This window comes from Lepidochelys kempii, chromosome 13 (genome assembly GCF_965140285.1).
Source record: "Lepidochelys kempii isolate rLepKem1 chromosome 13, rLepKem1.hap1, whole genome shotgun sequence".
NCBI lineage: Eukaryota > Metazoa > Chordata > Testudines > Cheloniidae > Lepidochelys > Lepidochelys kempii.
In genome coordinates, this window is record NC_136392.1 from 20,808,631 (window position 1) to 20,826,180 (window position 17,550).

General features: G+C 49.7%; 1 protein-coding gene across 7 annotated transcripts in view; it reads right to left on the minus strand.

Annotated features, from left to right (window-relative positions):
• Positions 1-17,550, minus strand: part of SRC (SRC proto-oncogene, non-receptor tyrosine kinase) — a 72,330-nt gene that overhangs the window by 20,377 nt on the left and 34,403 nt on the right. For 4 of the 7 annotated variants that reach the window (XM_073309677.2, XM_073309679.2, XM_073309680.2 and 1 more), the window contains exons 3-6: positions 9,199-9,448; positions 8,765-8,864; positions 6,798-6,815; positions 42-74 (exon numbers count right to left, since the gene is read on the minus strand). In XM_073309677.2, the coding sequence (XP_073165778.1) occupies positions 42-74; positions 6,798-6,815; positions 8,765-8,864; positions 9,199-9,439 (392 nt within the window). In that variant the 5' untranslated portion in view covers positions 9,440-9,448. Of the gene's footprint in view, positions 1-41; positions 75-6,797; positions 6,816-8,764; positions 8,865-9,198; positions 9,449-13,668; positions 13,981-17,550 lie in introns of all 7 variants that reach the window. The other 3 variants (XM_073309678.2, XM_073309681.2, XM_073309682.2) reach the window with 3 other exon arrangements.

A 17,550-nucleotide genomic window follows, 5' to 3' on the forward strand; every position in this document is an offset into this window, starting at 1 on the left:
TCCTTACTTAAAAAGGCACATCAGATACCCATTGAAAATACCTTTGGAGCCATCTGAATTTGAACCAATTCTGTCTGAAGTGTGAAGCATTGGAAATCCCAGAGAGCAGAAAGAACAGGGAAGCAGAGAAGGAAAAGAAAAAGAAAAAGAAAAAAGCAGAATGACTGTGATAATAAAAAAAAAGTGTGCCAGAAAAGACGGCCAAACAAAGGAGACTTGTTTGTTATATGCAAATCACATAAAAGCAACAAGGAGGAAGAGAGGAAAAAAGGGGAGGGACAGAGCATGAAAAATAAATGATTGAGGCATGAACGTCACTTAGCAGGGCTTGAATGGCACTGCCATTTATTTTGGCGGCAAAACTCCTTTTGAATTCAGTGGGGAAAGGACGGTCATGATTGGCGTCAGGTTTCATGTAATCTCTCCCTATCAGTGATCCTGTATGAGGCGCTTACATGATTGGGTGAGGGGCTCTTCCAGCAGAAGTGGATCCAGGCACAGGTGCCGACTCTGTTCTGTGGGGAGAACCCACGGAAAAAATAGAGGGTGCTCAGCACCCACCAGCCACAGCTGTTTGGCACAAGATTGGCAGCTTGGGGAAGGGCAGAGAACAGCAAGCTGGGGCCAGGAAAAAGCGGAGCGAGGGCAGGGATGGAGCAGGGGATGTGGCCTCGTGGGAGGGGCCGGAGCAACCCTGGGGAAAAGTAAAAGTCGGTGCCTATGGATCCATGCTTAAGTATTGGGCTGCACGGGGAGCTCAGAGCTACTGCGGTGTTATCCCAGGAGTCACCTTAAGAAGCTGTCTCGGAGCTCAGTTATTCATGTGGCCGTGCACAAGTTGCTGGTGCAGCCCTGGTGAGATGCAGTACCCTAAGCTTTATGTGAAGTGAGCAAGAGGGAAGAGGTGAGGAGCAGGCTCCTGCTCCATGTGGTACGCGCTCCTCTCTCTCTAAAGAACTAACCCTGAAAGCACTCCAAATGTCAAGGTGGTTTGGAATGTCTTTATCTTGCAGAATTTCACAAGTGAAGCCACGGCTGCTGGGTAGGCAAACCCTCCATGTGGATTTGAGAATACATTTCCTCAGAACAGAGGTGTCTCAGACTCCACCAAGCTGTTTCATAGACTGCGATGACAGCACGAACTCCCCCAAAAGACCACCTCCCTGCACTTTGAAAGGAACGAGTGTGTGTACCCTTAACACAGTGTATACACAGATCAGATGGCACATGGCAGCCTTGGAAAATGGACAGGAAAATTTTCCAATCCAGACACAAAGCTCAAATGTTCCTAACTGCATGAGCAAAAGTGCATCATTTGCCCATGGGATTATGCATAGACATTTACACGTACAATTACTGCTACAGTGCACACAGGCTTAGTGACTAGATGTAGAAGTTGTTAAAATCTATTTTAAAAAGTGTACTTGCTCATCTGCACCAGGAGGATTGATCCAATGTATATGCCCACAAAAGTGTTACTTGCCCCAAGTACAATTTTACAAGGCTGGAATTTGAGAAGAGTCTATACAGATTGTTCTGGTTCATCACTTTAGGGTCTAAGCACATCTAGGGGCTCTGAGACGGATAACGGGATAGTCAAGCCCACCATCTTGTCACAATAAAGTACGGCTGTCACTTCCATTAGCAGCGATCTCTTGGGATAAGCAGACTGGTGAAGTGAGAAAACAAATCCAGGGCAACGACTTTGTCGCACCAGTTCCCAGATTTTCACTGGGGTGTCTCGGGGGATTCTTGTAAGTGGGTCACAAGCAGAAAGGAGTGCCCGAAGACTGGGGAAGTTTTGTTCTATGGGAGATGGCAGTCATATATTACAGAGACTGTTCTATCAGAGTCAGATGGGAGAGAGGAAGGAAGAGCCTGCGTCTAATTTACTGTGACTGCAGGATAAACAAATCTACAAAGAACTCTGCAGATTCCTGATAAGGGTCTTGAGATACTTTACCAGAGGATTCATATTTTCAGAACAAATAAATAAATATTTAGTTTCAAATAAATGGATAACTTCAGGGTTTTTTTAAAGGCACATTTTAAGAGATGGTCTGAGCTTAACAAAAAGACACCCAACCACACATCTTCCAGATCTGAACTCTCTGCCTCAAACCCTGGGGAAATTCAGATCCCCTGCTAGTCCCTCCCTGCACAATGGCCTAACCCAAAACCTGGATCCAGATCCCTCAGCCTTTGGTAGCTCAGGCCATCTCATGACCCATTTTACAGGTGTTTTCACTCTGTATAATGGGGAAATATTGTGCACCTGCAGATGCACCAATACTGCCCCATTAGCAAGCACATCTATTTAGAAGGCCAATGTAGTGCACGCTTCCCAATGAGATCTTGGGCAAGTCACTTTCTCTCTGTGCCCCACCTGCAAAATGGGGAGATTAGCACTGCCCTGTCTCTCAGGGGTGTGGCATACACATACACTGAAGGTTGTGAGGGGCTTGGATAACACTGGAATGGGGGCCAAATAAGTAACTAAGATAGATACCAACAGTGCATTCTGGGAAACTCAGGTCAACTATGCCATCCTGCCTCAGCAGAGGCTACAGTGCCAGAGGAGATGCATGTAGAGCAAGACAGGGGACAATGCATTTTGGGAGCTCTTTCTAAAGAGAGCTGGGAGGCCCAGGCAAACTGCTTACACACCCGTGATCGGGATCCTGTCTCCGCTGCAACACTAGGACGTTGGCAGATGGTGGCATCCTACCAAACTGTTGCCTAAGTAGGTAGGTATGCTGCCAGTGGGCCACTCTGAAGAGAGATCCCTCTCCATGGAAAGGCATGGGGAATAGCTCAAGGGATTCCACAGCTCCCCCTGTGCTAAGCTGATGCGCCAGCCATGGGTCCGTGCTGTACTGAATCCATTACAGAGGGGACAGACACTGGGGAACAAGGATGAACAAGAGCTGGCTGAAAAGAGAAACTGAGACGGGAAATTCTGAGCTTTCAAAATCTGGTTTCATCCCACATTGGGACAAACAAACCAACCCACCCCAAAATCTGATTTTTAACTCCCCATGAAACAAAAATATCCCAAAATGTTTAATTTCGATAAAGGTTGAAATGTGTTTTTTATTGTTTCAATTATATGATAGTTTGAGTAAAAATGTTTAAATCTAAATAAAATATTTAGATGTTGTTTTTTTTGTTAGTTTCCCTGTCAAAAAACATTTTGCAAGAGCGATTCGATTTCATCGACTCGGCATTTTCCAATGGAGAACTGTTCCGTCAGATAAATTTTTGACCAGCTCTAACAAATGAGCAGGGTAAACCTCAATCTTTCCAGCCTAGCCAATGTGACAGGAAAGTCCAGCTTTGCTGTCTGTCTGTCATGGAGACAATGATGTCAAGTGATTCTAGCTGTATCAAGGTTCCTTAACTGGGCCCCTGTCCCAGGTTACGCCTTGGGTATGCTGCAGCCAAGATTCCTAGAAGTGACTTCTCCTCATGAAGGCCTCAATATCTGAGGCAGATCAGAGGTGTGACTTTTCAGGAAGTGCTGAGCTCCCACCCTCTGAAAACTTTACGAACGTCTTCCTCCCCCCTCCCTCCAAAAATGGAGGCAGCCAAAGTCCCTAGCCACTTTTGTAAATCTTGGCCTATTAATTTAAGCTGCCTTGTAACCAGGTTAGGGATGACAGTGTCATCAGTTATAGCCATGGTACAGAATGGGGCCTGAGTCTCAGAGACCTGCAGCTGAACTGTGAGGTGCTGGCGATCCTGATCGGTAGGTTTGGTTCAGCTCACTATACAGTTAGATTGGAAGCTCCTTGGGGCAGGGGCTCTGTTTGTTGTGTGTTTGTACAGCACCTAGCACAACAGGTCCATGGACAGGGCTCCTAGGTGCTATGAGAACACAAATTATTCTGGCAGTTCTGAACCGGGGCGGATTTCTAACCACATCAAGTTTGGGAGATCCAATTATTCATATGGGGGTGGGGGTGGGGGGTTGTTTGGGGGCCATCTCTACAGTGCGTATCATGAGCATTTTAAATGGTCCAGTCAGCCCTGACATTAGCCTCTCATTGGGGTGTGAGAAGTGGAGCGGGGCAGCTCTCGTTACCAAGTTGCTGTGCTATTCCCCAGTGACTTTGACGGACCCGCACACCTTTTATATGAGCTTTGGCTATAGGCCACCAAAGCTCAGGAGACAGAGGAGAGGCCTTGCCACTTACCACCTTCCCAGCTTTGCAAAGGTGTAGTCACCTCCTGGCTCGCCACCCGAGTCCCTCCTCTTTAACCGAAGGATGGGAGACACTTGGCTGTTTCATTCCACAGAGGTCTACGCAATAGTTCTCTCTCACTCCAAGCCTATGGCTCCTTCTCAAGTTTAACTGAGTCGAAACAAGATCAGCGACTCCAGAAGAAAAGTGCTGAAGACACTGAGCTCTGTGTGGTTTCGAAGCAAACCCATAAACCAACTCAGATTGACTCAAAACCAGGCGTGGGCGGGAGTTTGTAACCTACCTCAACCAGAAGCATTTCCTGAGAGGTTACATGACTCTAGTTCCAATACCAAAGGGCCTGGATGTATCGCTAGGCAGGATTTTCCATCTGCCACATATTTCTCTAATGATACTTCGCAAAAGGAAAACAAAATGACTAGGTTTTGGGCTAACTGCATTCAGAACATGTGGCTAGAATGCCAGCTCCACTGCATGGTCAGCGAGAACGCATGACAAGGTGGGTGGTTATCCCAGGAATGTCTGCACATCTCAGTGTGTTAGGCAGAAGATTAAGTGTTTTCAATCATTCAACACGTGTAGGTTAGTCACTCCCAGGGGTGAAAGTGAGCCAGTACGGGCCGATACTGTGTACCAGTAAGAACCAGCACCACATTAAAGTGCTGCCCTTTTGCCTCCCCTGTCGGCGGCCCCGCTGGTAGGAGGCGGAGGGGGGAGGGAAGGGGCAGCGATGTTAAATCTTTAACGTCGCTGCCCCTTCCCCCACCCTGTCAGCAGCCCTGCCAGTAGTGTCCGTACTGGCAGGGCCGCCTACAGGGGAGGCAAAAGTGGCAGGGACATTAAAGCGTTGCCACGGCAAAGGGCCATGCAGCACTTTAACGTCCCTGCCCCTTTTGCCCCCTGGCCACCGACGGGCGGGGGGGGCCCCAAAGGGAGCACCTACCCTGGGGCCGGCGATTTAAAAGGGCCCAGGGCCCCAGACGCTGCTACTGCGGCAGCGGCATCCGGAGCCCTGGGCCCTTTAAATCAACACGGGAGCCCTGGGCAGCATGGGCCAGGCAGCCCCTTCCGCTGGAGGCCCCGCCCCTTCTGGGGGCCAGAGCCACCCCAGCCCTGTACTGGTAAGTGTCCTCAGTTACTTTCACCCCTGGTCACTCCCCTAACAGCACTGCATGAAGCTGCTTTCTAAAGATGGTTTTTTCCTCTGATAAAGTGAAGGTCACAGCAATGCGGTTACACTGGATACTGTGGGGTATGTAGCTTGAAACGGAGATCTTTTCTCCTGCATAGTGCACCTTAGGATTTCCAAGCACTCTACCTGGCCTGCAGAGATAGCCATTTTGTTCTCAGAGTCCCTGCAGCATGTACAAAGGAGACACACATACTTTGGAATAGTGAGCAAATGTAATTCAGATGGAAAGCAGAGTTGCCTTTTGTGCACGGGAGTAGGGGGAACCTCTCTCAGACATTTGCACAATCCAAAATCCCCAATAGGCAGATTCCTCCTTTTAGGGTACTCATTAGAAACCAAAGCTAGCATTAGTACAAAATTAAGATTCCAAAAGTCAAACGTTCAAAAAGGGGTCAGGAAACTCCCAAAGTTGAGGTTTCTTCTGCAACACTGAACTTAGCCACTTCACACATTAGAGAGAGATTTTATGGCTTGAGTTAATAACCAAAAACACACAGGAGTTGGGAACTGAAAAATTCCATTTGGGCAACACCACACAAGTAACATAGCAGTAGAAACCTCACAGTCAGGGAGTTATTGGACCTGCCAGTGCTTGATGTTGCAATCTTTAAGTGTTTCCTTCACATTTTAAATTTCCTTAGTTTTAAGAAAGTGGCAGGGGAAAGTGTAAGAACCCGGACAGATGTGTCTCCCACAGCACAACCTTTGCCAGAAGAGCATGCACATTCCTTGAAGCATGGCTATTTGGTCGGCGCACCGTAAGAGCTCTGAAACGTATCTACTGATAAGCTTGTCTGTGCATGCACACTTATTAAAAAGCACACACTTGGTTCCAACGAAGAACAAATTCAACACCTCTCCTTCTGCAGCCCTTTGCACTATCCTACTTCCAACTGCATGCGACATGCAGTGTAAAGAGCTGGCAAGAATGCCACTGGGGGAGCTGAGGAGATGAAGGGGTGCAGCACCAGGAATTTCAGAGAGGCAGGGTGGAAGCAGTCCCCACTCTGTCCTGCCTGCCTCCCCCATTGCCATTAGAAAGATTGGTGCACTGGTGGCTTGGATGAATGGGAGAAACAAAAAAGGGGGAGAGAAAACAAACAGGTAGGAAGTGCTTTGTTGGGAAGGGATGGGGGAAGAAGGTGCCAGACCTGGATGAGAAGAGGGGACTGAATTCAGACCACCGCAGTATTGGCACACAGATCTAGGCAGGGCTATTCAGTAGTTAGAAGATGAACCTATAAAAGCTCCACTGGGGGGAAAAACAAAACAAAGGGATCCAAGTGCAACTGTGACCAGGGACCATAAATGGACCACGAAGCAACCCCCTCCCCAGCTGCCCTTTAGCCCACCCGGGAAGGAAGTTGGCTTTAAACAAAAAAGTAAAAACAGATACACACCTGACATCCACTTTTCTCCTAAATGAAAGCATGTTGTGCAGGAGAGAAAGAGACAGGGCTTAGATTAGAGGTACTACACAGGCGCCGGTGCTGCTGAACTGGGAAAGAAGTGTGCGTGGAGAGATCTCACAAGGCAATCAAAAAGGATTTGAGATCCTGTGGCCTCAGTTGAGGCTGTCAGCCAGAAGCAGGGAAGCACAATAAACCCCCGAGAGGTGTGATTTATTTAAAGACTGGGGAGGCTGATGCCACTAGGCAGAGGAGAGATTTGGCAGCCAAGGGGCACCACGAGTAACAGGACAATACTTCCCAATGGGGGTTTGTTTTGGGGAGTGGTGGTGGTGGTGGTGGGGCAGATTCACCCTAGAGAGAACCCTCTGGTTCACCCTAGAGCCTGGCCCCAACACTAGGTCAAACTAAAGGTGATCCTGACGATGCATCTTTCAATAAGAACCTCTAGGTCTGGCTCACCCCAGGAAGCATCTAACCTTTCGCTCTGCCACAGACACCTTAGATGCTCCGAGCAGCCAGAGAAACAACCAACAATCCCTCTCCACAGCGTCAACAGCAGAGGGCCGTTTCCTAGCTTACGGAGGGGAACTGTGAAGTGATCCGAGCACAGAACTCGGAGCCAGGGACTCCCGAGTCAGATGCCTGCTCCCTCTGTGGCCCTGGGCACGTCACTTAACCTCTGTGTGTCTCGCTTTGAGGGGACTGCAGTGACTTTAGTGATAGTTCTAAGGGGAGACGCCACTTGCATTCAACCAGGGGGCCCTTTGCATGCTCGCTGCTCACCTCCCGGTGCTTCCCAGCACCCTTTTGCTGGTCCCCTCCTGGACCTTCCCAGAGCTCAGACTGCCTGAACATCTCACAGCTCAAGATAGGCCTCCTCTAGCTCCAGAACACCAACCCCGCCCTAGCACTGGGGAGAGCAGGCCAGATGCAGGACCCAGCTCTAGTAAGAGAGGGGGACTAACTCAGTAACCCCCAGGATTTCCCAAATGCCTCATTCTGCTGCCCAGCTCCCGCAGCGCAGGCTGCCTGGGTAAATGCAGTTCCCTTGGCACCTAAACCCCGGAAGGCGTCACATCAAGACACAGAGGGCTTCACAATCTTCCCAGTGGATCCTCCGGCAGGGCGAGCAGGTGTCTGTTACCCACTTCCATGGGAGATCCTCTGCATGGACCGTAGGATGCCTGTCAAACCATCTGAGGTGCATTCACTGCCTCTGCCCCGAGATACACATCACATCCAGTCCTCAAGGGGTGGGCAGGACGCTGGGGACTGAGACCCAGCGGCACCATTATGTCACAGAGCAGGGGAGAACCCACCACATGACTCCAGTCACAGGTATGCTCCTTAGAGCAGGTCAGCTTCCCTTCACTACCTCCTTGAAGGGAGGGACTGGAGCCTCTCTAGCGCTCTGGGCAGCGCTGCAGGGAACCATACCAGCCCTCCCCAGTCCTGGGACGGAGGGCTAGGGAGGTAAGAAGGGAGGCTGCTTGAATGGGGCAAGTTGGAGGATCCCACTAGCTGCCCCTCACCACCTAGTGCTGCATGGGCTGCTCCATGGCCCCGAAGCTCCCTATCTGGCAGCAGCCCCAGAGGCAGAGACAGCAGCTCGTGGTACTCTTGATAAATCCCCTGGGTCTAGCTCAGGGGCCCTTCGCTGGCACAGGAGGCACAGCCCACCCCTCTGCAGCTGGACAGGCAGACAGCCACACTACCAGGCTTTGGGAAGGGAAGGATCCCAGAGGAACCACGTGCAAACCCCAGGCAACAGACATGACCAGTCGGGGCTTAAACATAGAAGAAAGAGGAGAAGCAAGAGGGAGAAGAGCAGTTTTGAGGCAGGAATGTTACCAGCGGGGCTCCCCTGAGCAGGAAGGGTCGGAACCTCTCCAAGGGAGATGCCAGCCCAAGCAGCAGAGGTGTCCCCAGCCCAGCGAGCAGGCAGACGCACTTACGTGTTGTTGACAATTTGGAGGCGCTCCCCTTTCTTGAAGGAAAGGTCTGTTTCCGTCCGTGACTCGTAGTCGTAGAGGGCCACAAAGGTGGTGACTCCGCCTGAAACAGACCCAAACTCATCCTGTTAGCCACACTCCCGCTCCAGGAAGCATTTGCTCCCCCATGGCAATTAGCCATGAGCCGTGCTCGGCACAGCCTCTGCTTTCCTCATGGCATTTGCAAGGCTGGATTCTCCACTGCAGCCTTCCTCACAGCTGGCAAAAATGGCACCGACCCGTCATACGGCCCCCACCAGCCTAAGGCTCAGGGTCCAGCACTCCCGCGAGACAGTTCTTCCTCATCTAGCACATGGCTCCCTTCTAACAGCCTCCCTCCCCCAGAACCTCCAGCTGCTCCTCCCACTCTGGCAGGTCAGAGCTGACGTCATACTGACCAGCTAAAGCCCCCGAGCGCTGCGGGGACGTGACTGTGTCGGACGTATTGAAGCCTCCGAAGAGCTTTGGCTCAGCAGCCATGCTCCCGAAGGAGCGGGTGGGGGTCCGATGGGGGTCGGGGACAGGCGTCTTGCTGGGTGTTTGAGAGGAAGGGTAGCCGCCATGGTGGGCATTCTCAGCAGATTCCAGGCTGCGTCTCCTCTGGCTGGGGTCTTTGGGTTTGCTCTTGCTGCTCCCCATGGTCCAAAACTGGAGGAGAAGACAGTGGGGTTAAGCAGATCCCTGTGGTCTGGGTGACACAAACGTCTACCCGCTAGGGTCTGGACGGACTCCTCCAGACCCCTTGTGTACTGGCCAACCAACCACTGTTCAGCTGGCAAACCTCCCATCACGACCACCCGGGGATGGGCTCCACCTCATTATATTCAGGTACAGTCTCCCACTTCTCTGTATTAGCTAGTGAAATAGACTCAATGCACTTAGTAAGCGATATTTCAAGTACCAAAGAGAAGCACACTCAATAGCATTGCAGTAGAATGAATTATGCAGAGCACGTGCCTTTCACAAGTAACCAACTAGACAGACTAGCCTAGCCACAAAGATCAGGTCCAGAGTCCAGAAGCGTTCCGACTCCTCTGTACTACATGGAGATCATTCTCCACCCAACACTGCCAAGCAGCCATCTCTAGGGGGGATGATGCATCAGCAAACACAGAAGAACGCTACAGAAGATCCAATTTCACACTGCAGCAAGCACTTCGACTAAGCTGAACGTACTTACCAGAGTTCAAATTTGGCCCGTGCAATAATAGGACTAGGCACCCCAGGAATTTTATGGGAAATTTAAGGCCTACAAGCAATCAGGACCTCAGGTAGAGGATCCGAAGACCATCTGCCCTAGCTCAGCTAAGGGAAAAAACAAGTGCTGGGCTCCAACATTAGACAGCTCTGAACTCTGCTGCTCCCCTCGGACCACCCCCACTCAGCGTGAAGTGTTCAGACACCAACTCCCTTGTGGGCCCACTTTCCCGAGTGCATCCCCTCACACACACGCCCAGCAGAGGGCCTGCGGGTCCCATCATGGTTGTGCATTACTCTTTGGGAAAACTGGACATTGGGAGCAGATTCAGAATGGTCAGCTGATGTCTAAGGTTCACCATTTCCTTTGGGGGCAGGTAGGATAGCCAGCGCCCACTGCTCATAGGGTACCAGACAGGCACTGGGGAGGTGCGTCTCTAAATCCTAGAGCCATTCAAGATGTGCTACCACCATTGGCTTCCAAAATAAGCCTTTTCCATAATCCTCCTTTGACTTTCCTCTCCCACAAAAAGAAAAGGAGGACTAGTGGCACCTTAGAGACGAACCAATTTAGTTGAACATAAGCTTTTGATGAAGCGAGCTGTAGCTCATGAAAGCTTATGCTCAAACAAATTGGTTCGTCTCTAAGGTGCCACTAGTCCTCCTTTTCTTTTTGCGAATACAGACTAACACAGCTGCTACCCTGAAACCTCTCCCACAAAGGTCGTCTGAACAGCAAGGAAGTTTCCGTTTCAGAGAGGCAGCCCAGCATTCTGAAAGCAGGACTCACAAGACCACGGGGGCGTCACTGACACTTCACCAGGACGACAGCCACCCCACATTGCAACAGCCGCCTTGTGATCCGACAAGAACGTTACGTGGGACACAGCAGAGGGAAGTAATCGCATCCAGCAGGAGACTGTTGCATACAAACACTACATTCAGTGTCCCTATTAGGGGACAGGCAGGAGCAGGCTGGAACAATTTGTATGATGGGGGTGCTGAGAGCCATGGAACCAAACTGTAAACCCTGTATATGATGGAAACCACTTCAAGCCAGGGGGTGTGGAGCACCCCCAGCGCTTTTTGTTCCAGCACCTATGGGCAGGAAGAGAGGAGTCAGATCATCTTACACAAGTTATAACCACATCAGAAGTTCAGACACAAGTGCTGGATCATCACTGGAAAGATGGGATTTTAAACATCCCGAAAGATTGTGGGAGACACCCTACTACCCATAAGTAGCCCATGGGATGCAACAGTTGAGTATTAACACACACACTGCATGTAGATGTGGTTGCCCCATCTCAAAGATATATTGGAATTGGAAAAGGTTCAGAAAAGGGCAACAAAAATGATTAGGGGTATGGAACAGCTGCCATATGAGGAGAGATTAACAAGACTGGTACTTTTCAGCTTGGAAAAGAGAGACAACTGGGGGGGGGGGATATGCTTGAGGTCTATAAAATCATGACTGGTGTGGAGAAAGTAAATAAGGAAGAGTTATTTAATCCTTCTCATAGCACAAGAACTAGGGGTCACCAAATAAAATTGATAAGCAGTAGGTTTAAAACAAACAAAAGGAAATATTTTTTTCACACAATGCACAGTCAACCTGTGGAACTCCTCGCCAGAGGATGTTGTGAAGGCCAAGACTATAACAGGGTTCAAAAAAGAACTAGATGAATTCATGGAGGATAGGTCCATCAATGGCTATTAGCTAGGATGGGCAGGGATGGTATCCCTAGCCTCTGTTTGCCAGAAGCTGGGTATGGGCAACAAGGAACGGATCACTTGATGATTACCTGTTCTGTTCATTCCCTCTGGGGCACCTGTCATTGGCCACTGTCAGAAGACAGGATACTAGGCTAGATGGACCTTTGGTCTGACCCAGTATGGCCATTCTTATATTCTTATGCAACACACACAGAGTTCCGATTCTGAGCATTTTAGGTAGTTAGTAGCTAAGCTCCGTGTGTGTGTGATATATTTATATATATAAAAATAATATTGTGTGTGATATTATATATATATATAAATAAATACAACATTTTTCAACTCAAGATCACATTCTATAAATACGTTCTAAATAGCGATATACATGAAAGAAGGGAATTATTTTGGTCTCTGAAGATGGCAGGATACATAGCAATGTCCTGAAGCTACAGAAGGAAGTATTTAGGCTAGTTCATTTTGGGGGAGAGGGGCAGTTCTTAATAAGTTGAGCAGTTGTGCAAGGGCCAGAGAAGATGGCAGATACACGTGTGGGGCAGAAATCTGAGAGCAGGTTAGATGAAGCAGTGCAGGAGGAAGTTGCAAGGGATTCTGCAAAATGCACGGGGCCAGGTTGGAAGCTCAGAATGATCTTTTCTGAGCAAACTTCTCTCTGACAGAAGCTTAAAGGGTGTGAGCCAACAAGTTCAAGTCTACACTGTGATGGTCATGTCAAGACAGAGAAATTAGATAAAAACAAAAATACTCTGGCTGGAAGGTTGCAACGTAACACTACTTTATTTCTTAGAATTCAGAAATAACGCTCAAGAACCTAAACAGAGAAAACGGGCTACTCCCTCAAGGTAGCCACGCACAACTCAGTGCACCTTGCTTTAAAACAGACTGATGCCAATCAGCTGCACCTTTGCAGTCACATGCTTTGCTACAGAGCTCCCTAACCTGCAAGCAGGGTCAGGAACCCTGTCCATCTCCCTTCTCTTAAAGTGACAGCTTGCAATTCCAGCACTGTCTGGAATACACCACACACCTATACAGAGCCAAGGAGGTTCTGAGACAGTGTTCCAGTTGAGGAACCTCATCTCCACTTATGATTTCTGCAAAGTGGGATCAGATAGGCGTGGGTGTATGGGCCTTTGCTTTAGGGAGCTACCTACCCCTTAAATGGAAAACCCTTCCTCCTAATGGAATGAGTTCTGCTTCTGTAAGCCCCATGTCTTTATTATTAGATCTTGTCTTCAAAATAAACTCCTTTGTTTCTGAAAAAGCTGAGGTCATCTGCTCACTTCCAACCTCTAGATCCAGGGAGCATAATTGTTTTTCTACAAAACCAAAAACCACTCACTTACACATTATTAACCTTTACTATCCTGAATAGCTCCATTGAAATCAATGGAGCTACTCCAATGGAGCTACTCAGGGTAGTAAAGTGGAGCGTACATGTAAACATTTGCAGGATCGGGGCCCTCATCCATAGCTAAAGAACCAGGAGTCAGGAGACCAGAGTTTTCTTTTGGACTCGGACACTGGGAGACCTTGGGCAGGTCACTTCTCCTCAGTTTTTCCTCCCCATCTGGGAAGTGAGGGTAGTATTTCTTTACTTCAAACATTAAGCTGTGCAAAGTGCTTGGACCCCTCAGGCTGAAGGCACAACAGGAACACAAAACAGAATCCTTGGGCAGGCCAAGAGACTTCCGTGGCAATGGCATCTCACAAGGGAGGCAAAGTCATGGCTTGCCTGTGCATGGAGGAAAAACAGGAGCCAGAGACCAAGGGAATAAGGGTCTTTTAAAAATAAATCATGCAGAAGAGCAATACAGAAAATATGATCTAGGAGACTGCTGTTCCTCATACTCTGGAATACTTGTTAATAACAATCGGACAGGGAAAGACAGAAACATTCCCTCTTGCCCCCAGTTCAGCCTTTTATTTTTTCCTACCTTTGTCTCAGGTGATTCAGGTCTCCCGCCACGTGTTCCCGTTACTAGATTCTGCCCTGCTAAATTCCATCTATGCGCAAAGGGAGGAGACGACACGCGCAATGCAGGACAGGGACTAACCACACGGCTCGTTTTCCACCATTACATGGGCAGTCACAGTACCCAAGTCAGCTCAGAATTTCCCCTGGAAACAACACTTCCCCAAACGGAAAAAGACAGAGTCTCGTAACATGGTCTGTGCATAAGAGCAGGGATTTTTCCTAATCATTCTGAGTCACTTTCTTTTGGCCTGGTGAGCGAGCAGGCGAGCATCTGAAAGACAGACATAATGGGCCTAACTTAACCGTGCCGTAATGCAATGCAGTGTCCCCTTTTCAGAGTCCCATAAGAGCCTAGTGTCAGAGTATTTCACTAGGACTTCCCCAGATCAGTGTGTAGTGGGAGGAGAAGACAGACAATGGGCCAAATTCTCTCTTCCTCTGCTGAAATCACTTACACTAGCTGTGAACTTGGTCCAGAGAGAATGACTCCTGGGAAAGACAATGGGCAACGGGTGTAGGAGGTGGGACTGACACTGTACTGCTCACACAGCAATTGGGTCCCCACAGGCGCTTATGGGTACAACATCACCACAACTCATTGAAATGGGTTTCAGAAAAGGGCCAGGCTTTTTACATGAGTAAGATCCGCCCCTGCAGTTGCACTAGTTAAAATACAGTTGAACAAGACCAATCATCCCCTTGCTTCAGGAGCCAACCCCCCACCTTGCGTCAGAGAACTGGTGTATGGGGGGGGGGGCGTGGAGAGGGGAAAGAGGCAGGTCTTCGTCTAAAGCACCCAGCAATGGCCACTCCGACACGTTAGACCCACGGTTACTTGTCACCTCTTGAGACACTTTCTGATCTGCTTAGGCCCCAAACAGGCAGCAGGAGTTTTGATGCCCTTGTTTCAGACTCCTGGGGGTGTTTCTCCTCCACCCCATCCATTCACAAGTGGGGCACACTACAGCAACCTTACTCTCAAGAGAGTCCTTGTCTATCTTCAGGGACTTCATTGGGAGAGAGTCCCCCCGAACTTTCCCTTCCCACACCCACTTTGAACCACTGCCCCCACATCACGAGCCCCGCCAGCAGGCTCCAGCTGAGAAAGCCGCCATGCTGGGCTGGCGTACCTTGGAGCCTATGTCAGGAAGTTGCCTAGGAGAGCAAGAAGCTAGCTGCAGCACACTAGCCAGTGTGGAAGGGTATCCGGCGTCTCCAAGTCAGGGACTATCCAGGCCAAGAGTCTAGGACACAAATTAGCCTCTAGAGGGAGGGCTCCACCCCGAGCACCTTTCACAAGTGCACAGTTTGTGCCTTGGCTTAGAGTCCTAAGTGCTGGAAACCCCCATCCCTCCACGGGTTTACCCCTTTGAAAAAGGGGTCCCACAGACTCGTGCTGAACCACAGCCGGCACTGCTTTGATGAGGCCTAATTTGGCCTCGCGCTCATGTGGGCTTCTAGGGCTTTGGCTGCAGAGACAGGACGCACAGACCAAAAAAGGAAGGGTCGTAGGGCTCTGCCTTTCGTTCTACTGCTCGGCTGGAGAGAGGCAAACAACGGCACATACGGGGCCACTGGCCAGGAGGCACAGAAGAAAAGTCAGTCAGACAGCAGGCTCAGAGTGGGGCAGAATTCAGTGGTGTGGTGGGGGAGAGGTGAACAGCTCAGACCTGTCCTGGGTCCTTCTTCCTTTACTTACACTACATACTTCCCAAGGTCTCCTCTGCCCCGTGTTCGATCCCATCCCCCATGCCACCAGCTCAACTCCCCTTACAGCTAGCCCACCCTCCCATCCCCCATTCCTCTCCTCCCAAGAAACCTCCACCAGTTACACTCTGTAGGATCACAGCATAGATAGGGAAGGGCCATCAGATCAAAGTACCAGCAGCAACTGATACAGTGAGCCTCAACATTCCTTGGATGCCCACTGGCTTCTAAGCAGGCCCAGTGCCCACTGTAAGGTAGTGCCCCAACGTCACTCTTCCCTGCTGGAGATGCTGCCAAAAACATTTTTCTTCCTTCCCTCCCTGTGCGAAATAGAAGTCATGCTGAGTCATTGAATCAACCTTTGGAGAAAGAGCTGTGCCTCTGAAAGAGCGAGAGGCAACACCCACCCTCCAGCTAATGGTGGCCCACCAAGAGCTGGCTGTGGGCAATCAGTAGCCACACTGGCAGAAACCTGACTGCCAATAGCTGGAGGTAGCCACGCTTCCACGCTCAGGCAAAGACAGGGTTAAAATTCCAACCTCTGCCTACAATCCAGGAGGAAGCAGCAGCAGTGTTGTGAAAGCCAGCTGTACAAGGAGATCTCCAGCCACCCCCTTCTGATAAAACCAGGAGGGTCAATGCCTATTCATTAGTCTAGCAAAGGAATTTGTATTGCTAAAAAGAGTGGCACAGGGGAGGCCTGGGGGAAAGGAGTTATTAATGACCTGTCAGGGAATGTGCTGTGTGCAAAGGTCTCGGAGTTAAGGAGAGATCAGACACACTCTGCCAGGCGGGGGAGAGAAAGAATGAGCCACGAAAGAGAAGGGAGTAAAGACAGGCTGCAGGGAGGAAGGAGAGAATACAGTTGAATCTACTGCCGGTTAGCCTAGAGCCTCCCGGGGGCTGGCTCCTCCGCTCCCTCCCACAGCTAGTTCCAGCTCTTCTAGCCTTGTTAAATGAGTTACTGGGCTTAAAGGAAGCTACCAAGCTGAGAAGCTTGTAATATCAGCCCCAGCAGGAAACAGATATTGGACACTTCCCTGGAGAGCCTTTAGTCCTAGCCACAAGATCAGAACTGTGCCAACTTCAGTGTGGTTGCAGCTAAACATGGCTGCTTTCACCTCATGAGAGAGGCCTTTTGCCTTGTGAGTATGGCAGGAGACAAACATCTGCACAGCACCACGGTCTCTGCACTGGTATCAGTAGTTTTCCAGGCTCCCACTACGCTACGAAGGAGATCTGCTTGGAACATGGGTCCAAGCTTCAGGTGCAAGAAGGAAGCTGCCTAAATCATCATCCCCAAAGCCGTTACTACAGCCTACCTGTATTGTGGTAGCACCTTGGAGTCCCAATCCTGACGCGGAGCCCAGTGCACACTGCATCGTACCACATATGAACAAAAAAGATGGTTCCTACCCCAGAGAATTACAGCCTGTCTCATATGGGTTCCAAACCACGTGCAGAGCCATACAATAAGGACACAGAGAAGCAGATTGTGTGGGGAGAGAGGGAACAAAGTGTTGTCACTTTTCAGGAGAGGGACCAGAATCTGTTGACTTGTACATTTCCTGCCTCTCACGCCCATCCTCCCCCAAAACAAAAACCCTCTTGCTTTTCACATCATTTCCCCCAGTTTAAAAAAACAAAACAAACAATGGTAGCGCTACATTGTCATGGGGAAAAACGTATTTGTGGTTCCAGTTCACATCTGGTTTGTGAGCAATTAGGATCTCACAGAATCTTTAATGTGAAAGCCCCCCATCCCCTCTCCATACAAAGGTGAAGTGCAAAAGCAGCCAGCATTCGCAAACGCTTGCTCCTGGCTGATTAGACACGGTAGAATAAGGCAGGCTTTTCCGCAGCTGGATTAGCACAGAAGGCAAGTTCAGGCCTGCTGGAGCTCTCTGATGATTTCAGCTCAAGGGAAGAAATCACAATGGATGAGTTTGAGGCCATTGGTGGGATGAGTTTAAGGCCTCAGCTGTGTCTCCAACAGGCCAGTTAGAACTAAAAGCATCATGCCCAGTTTAGCACAGTCAGTCATGTCTGCTCTGGAAGCACCAGCTGATATGAAGACAAACCAAACCAATAGCTGCACTTTTCTCCACACAGCTTCCATAGGGCAGCAGCCCAT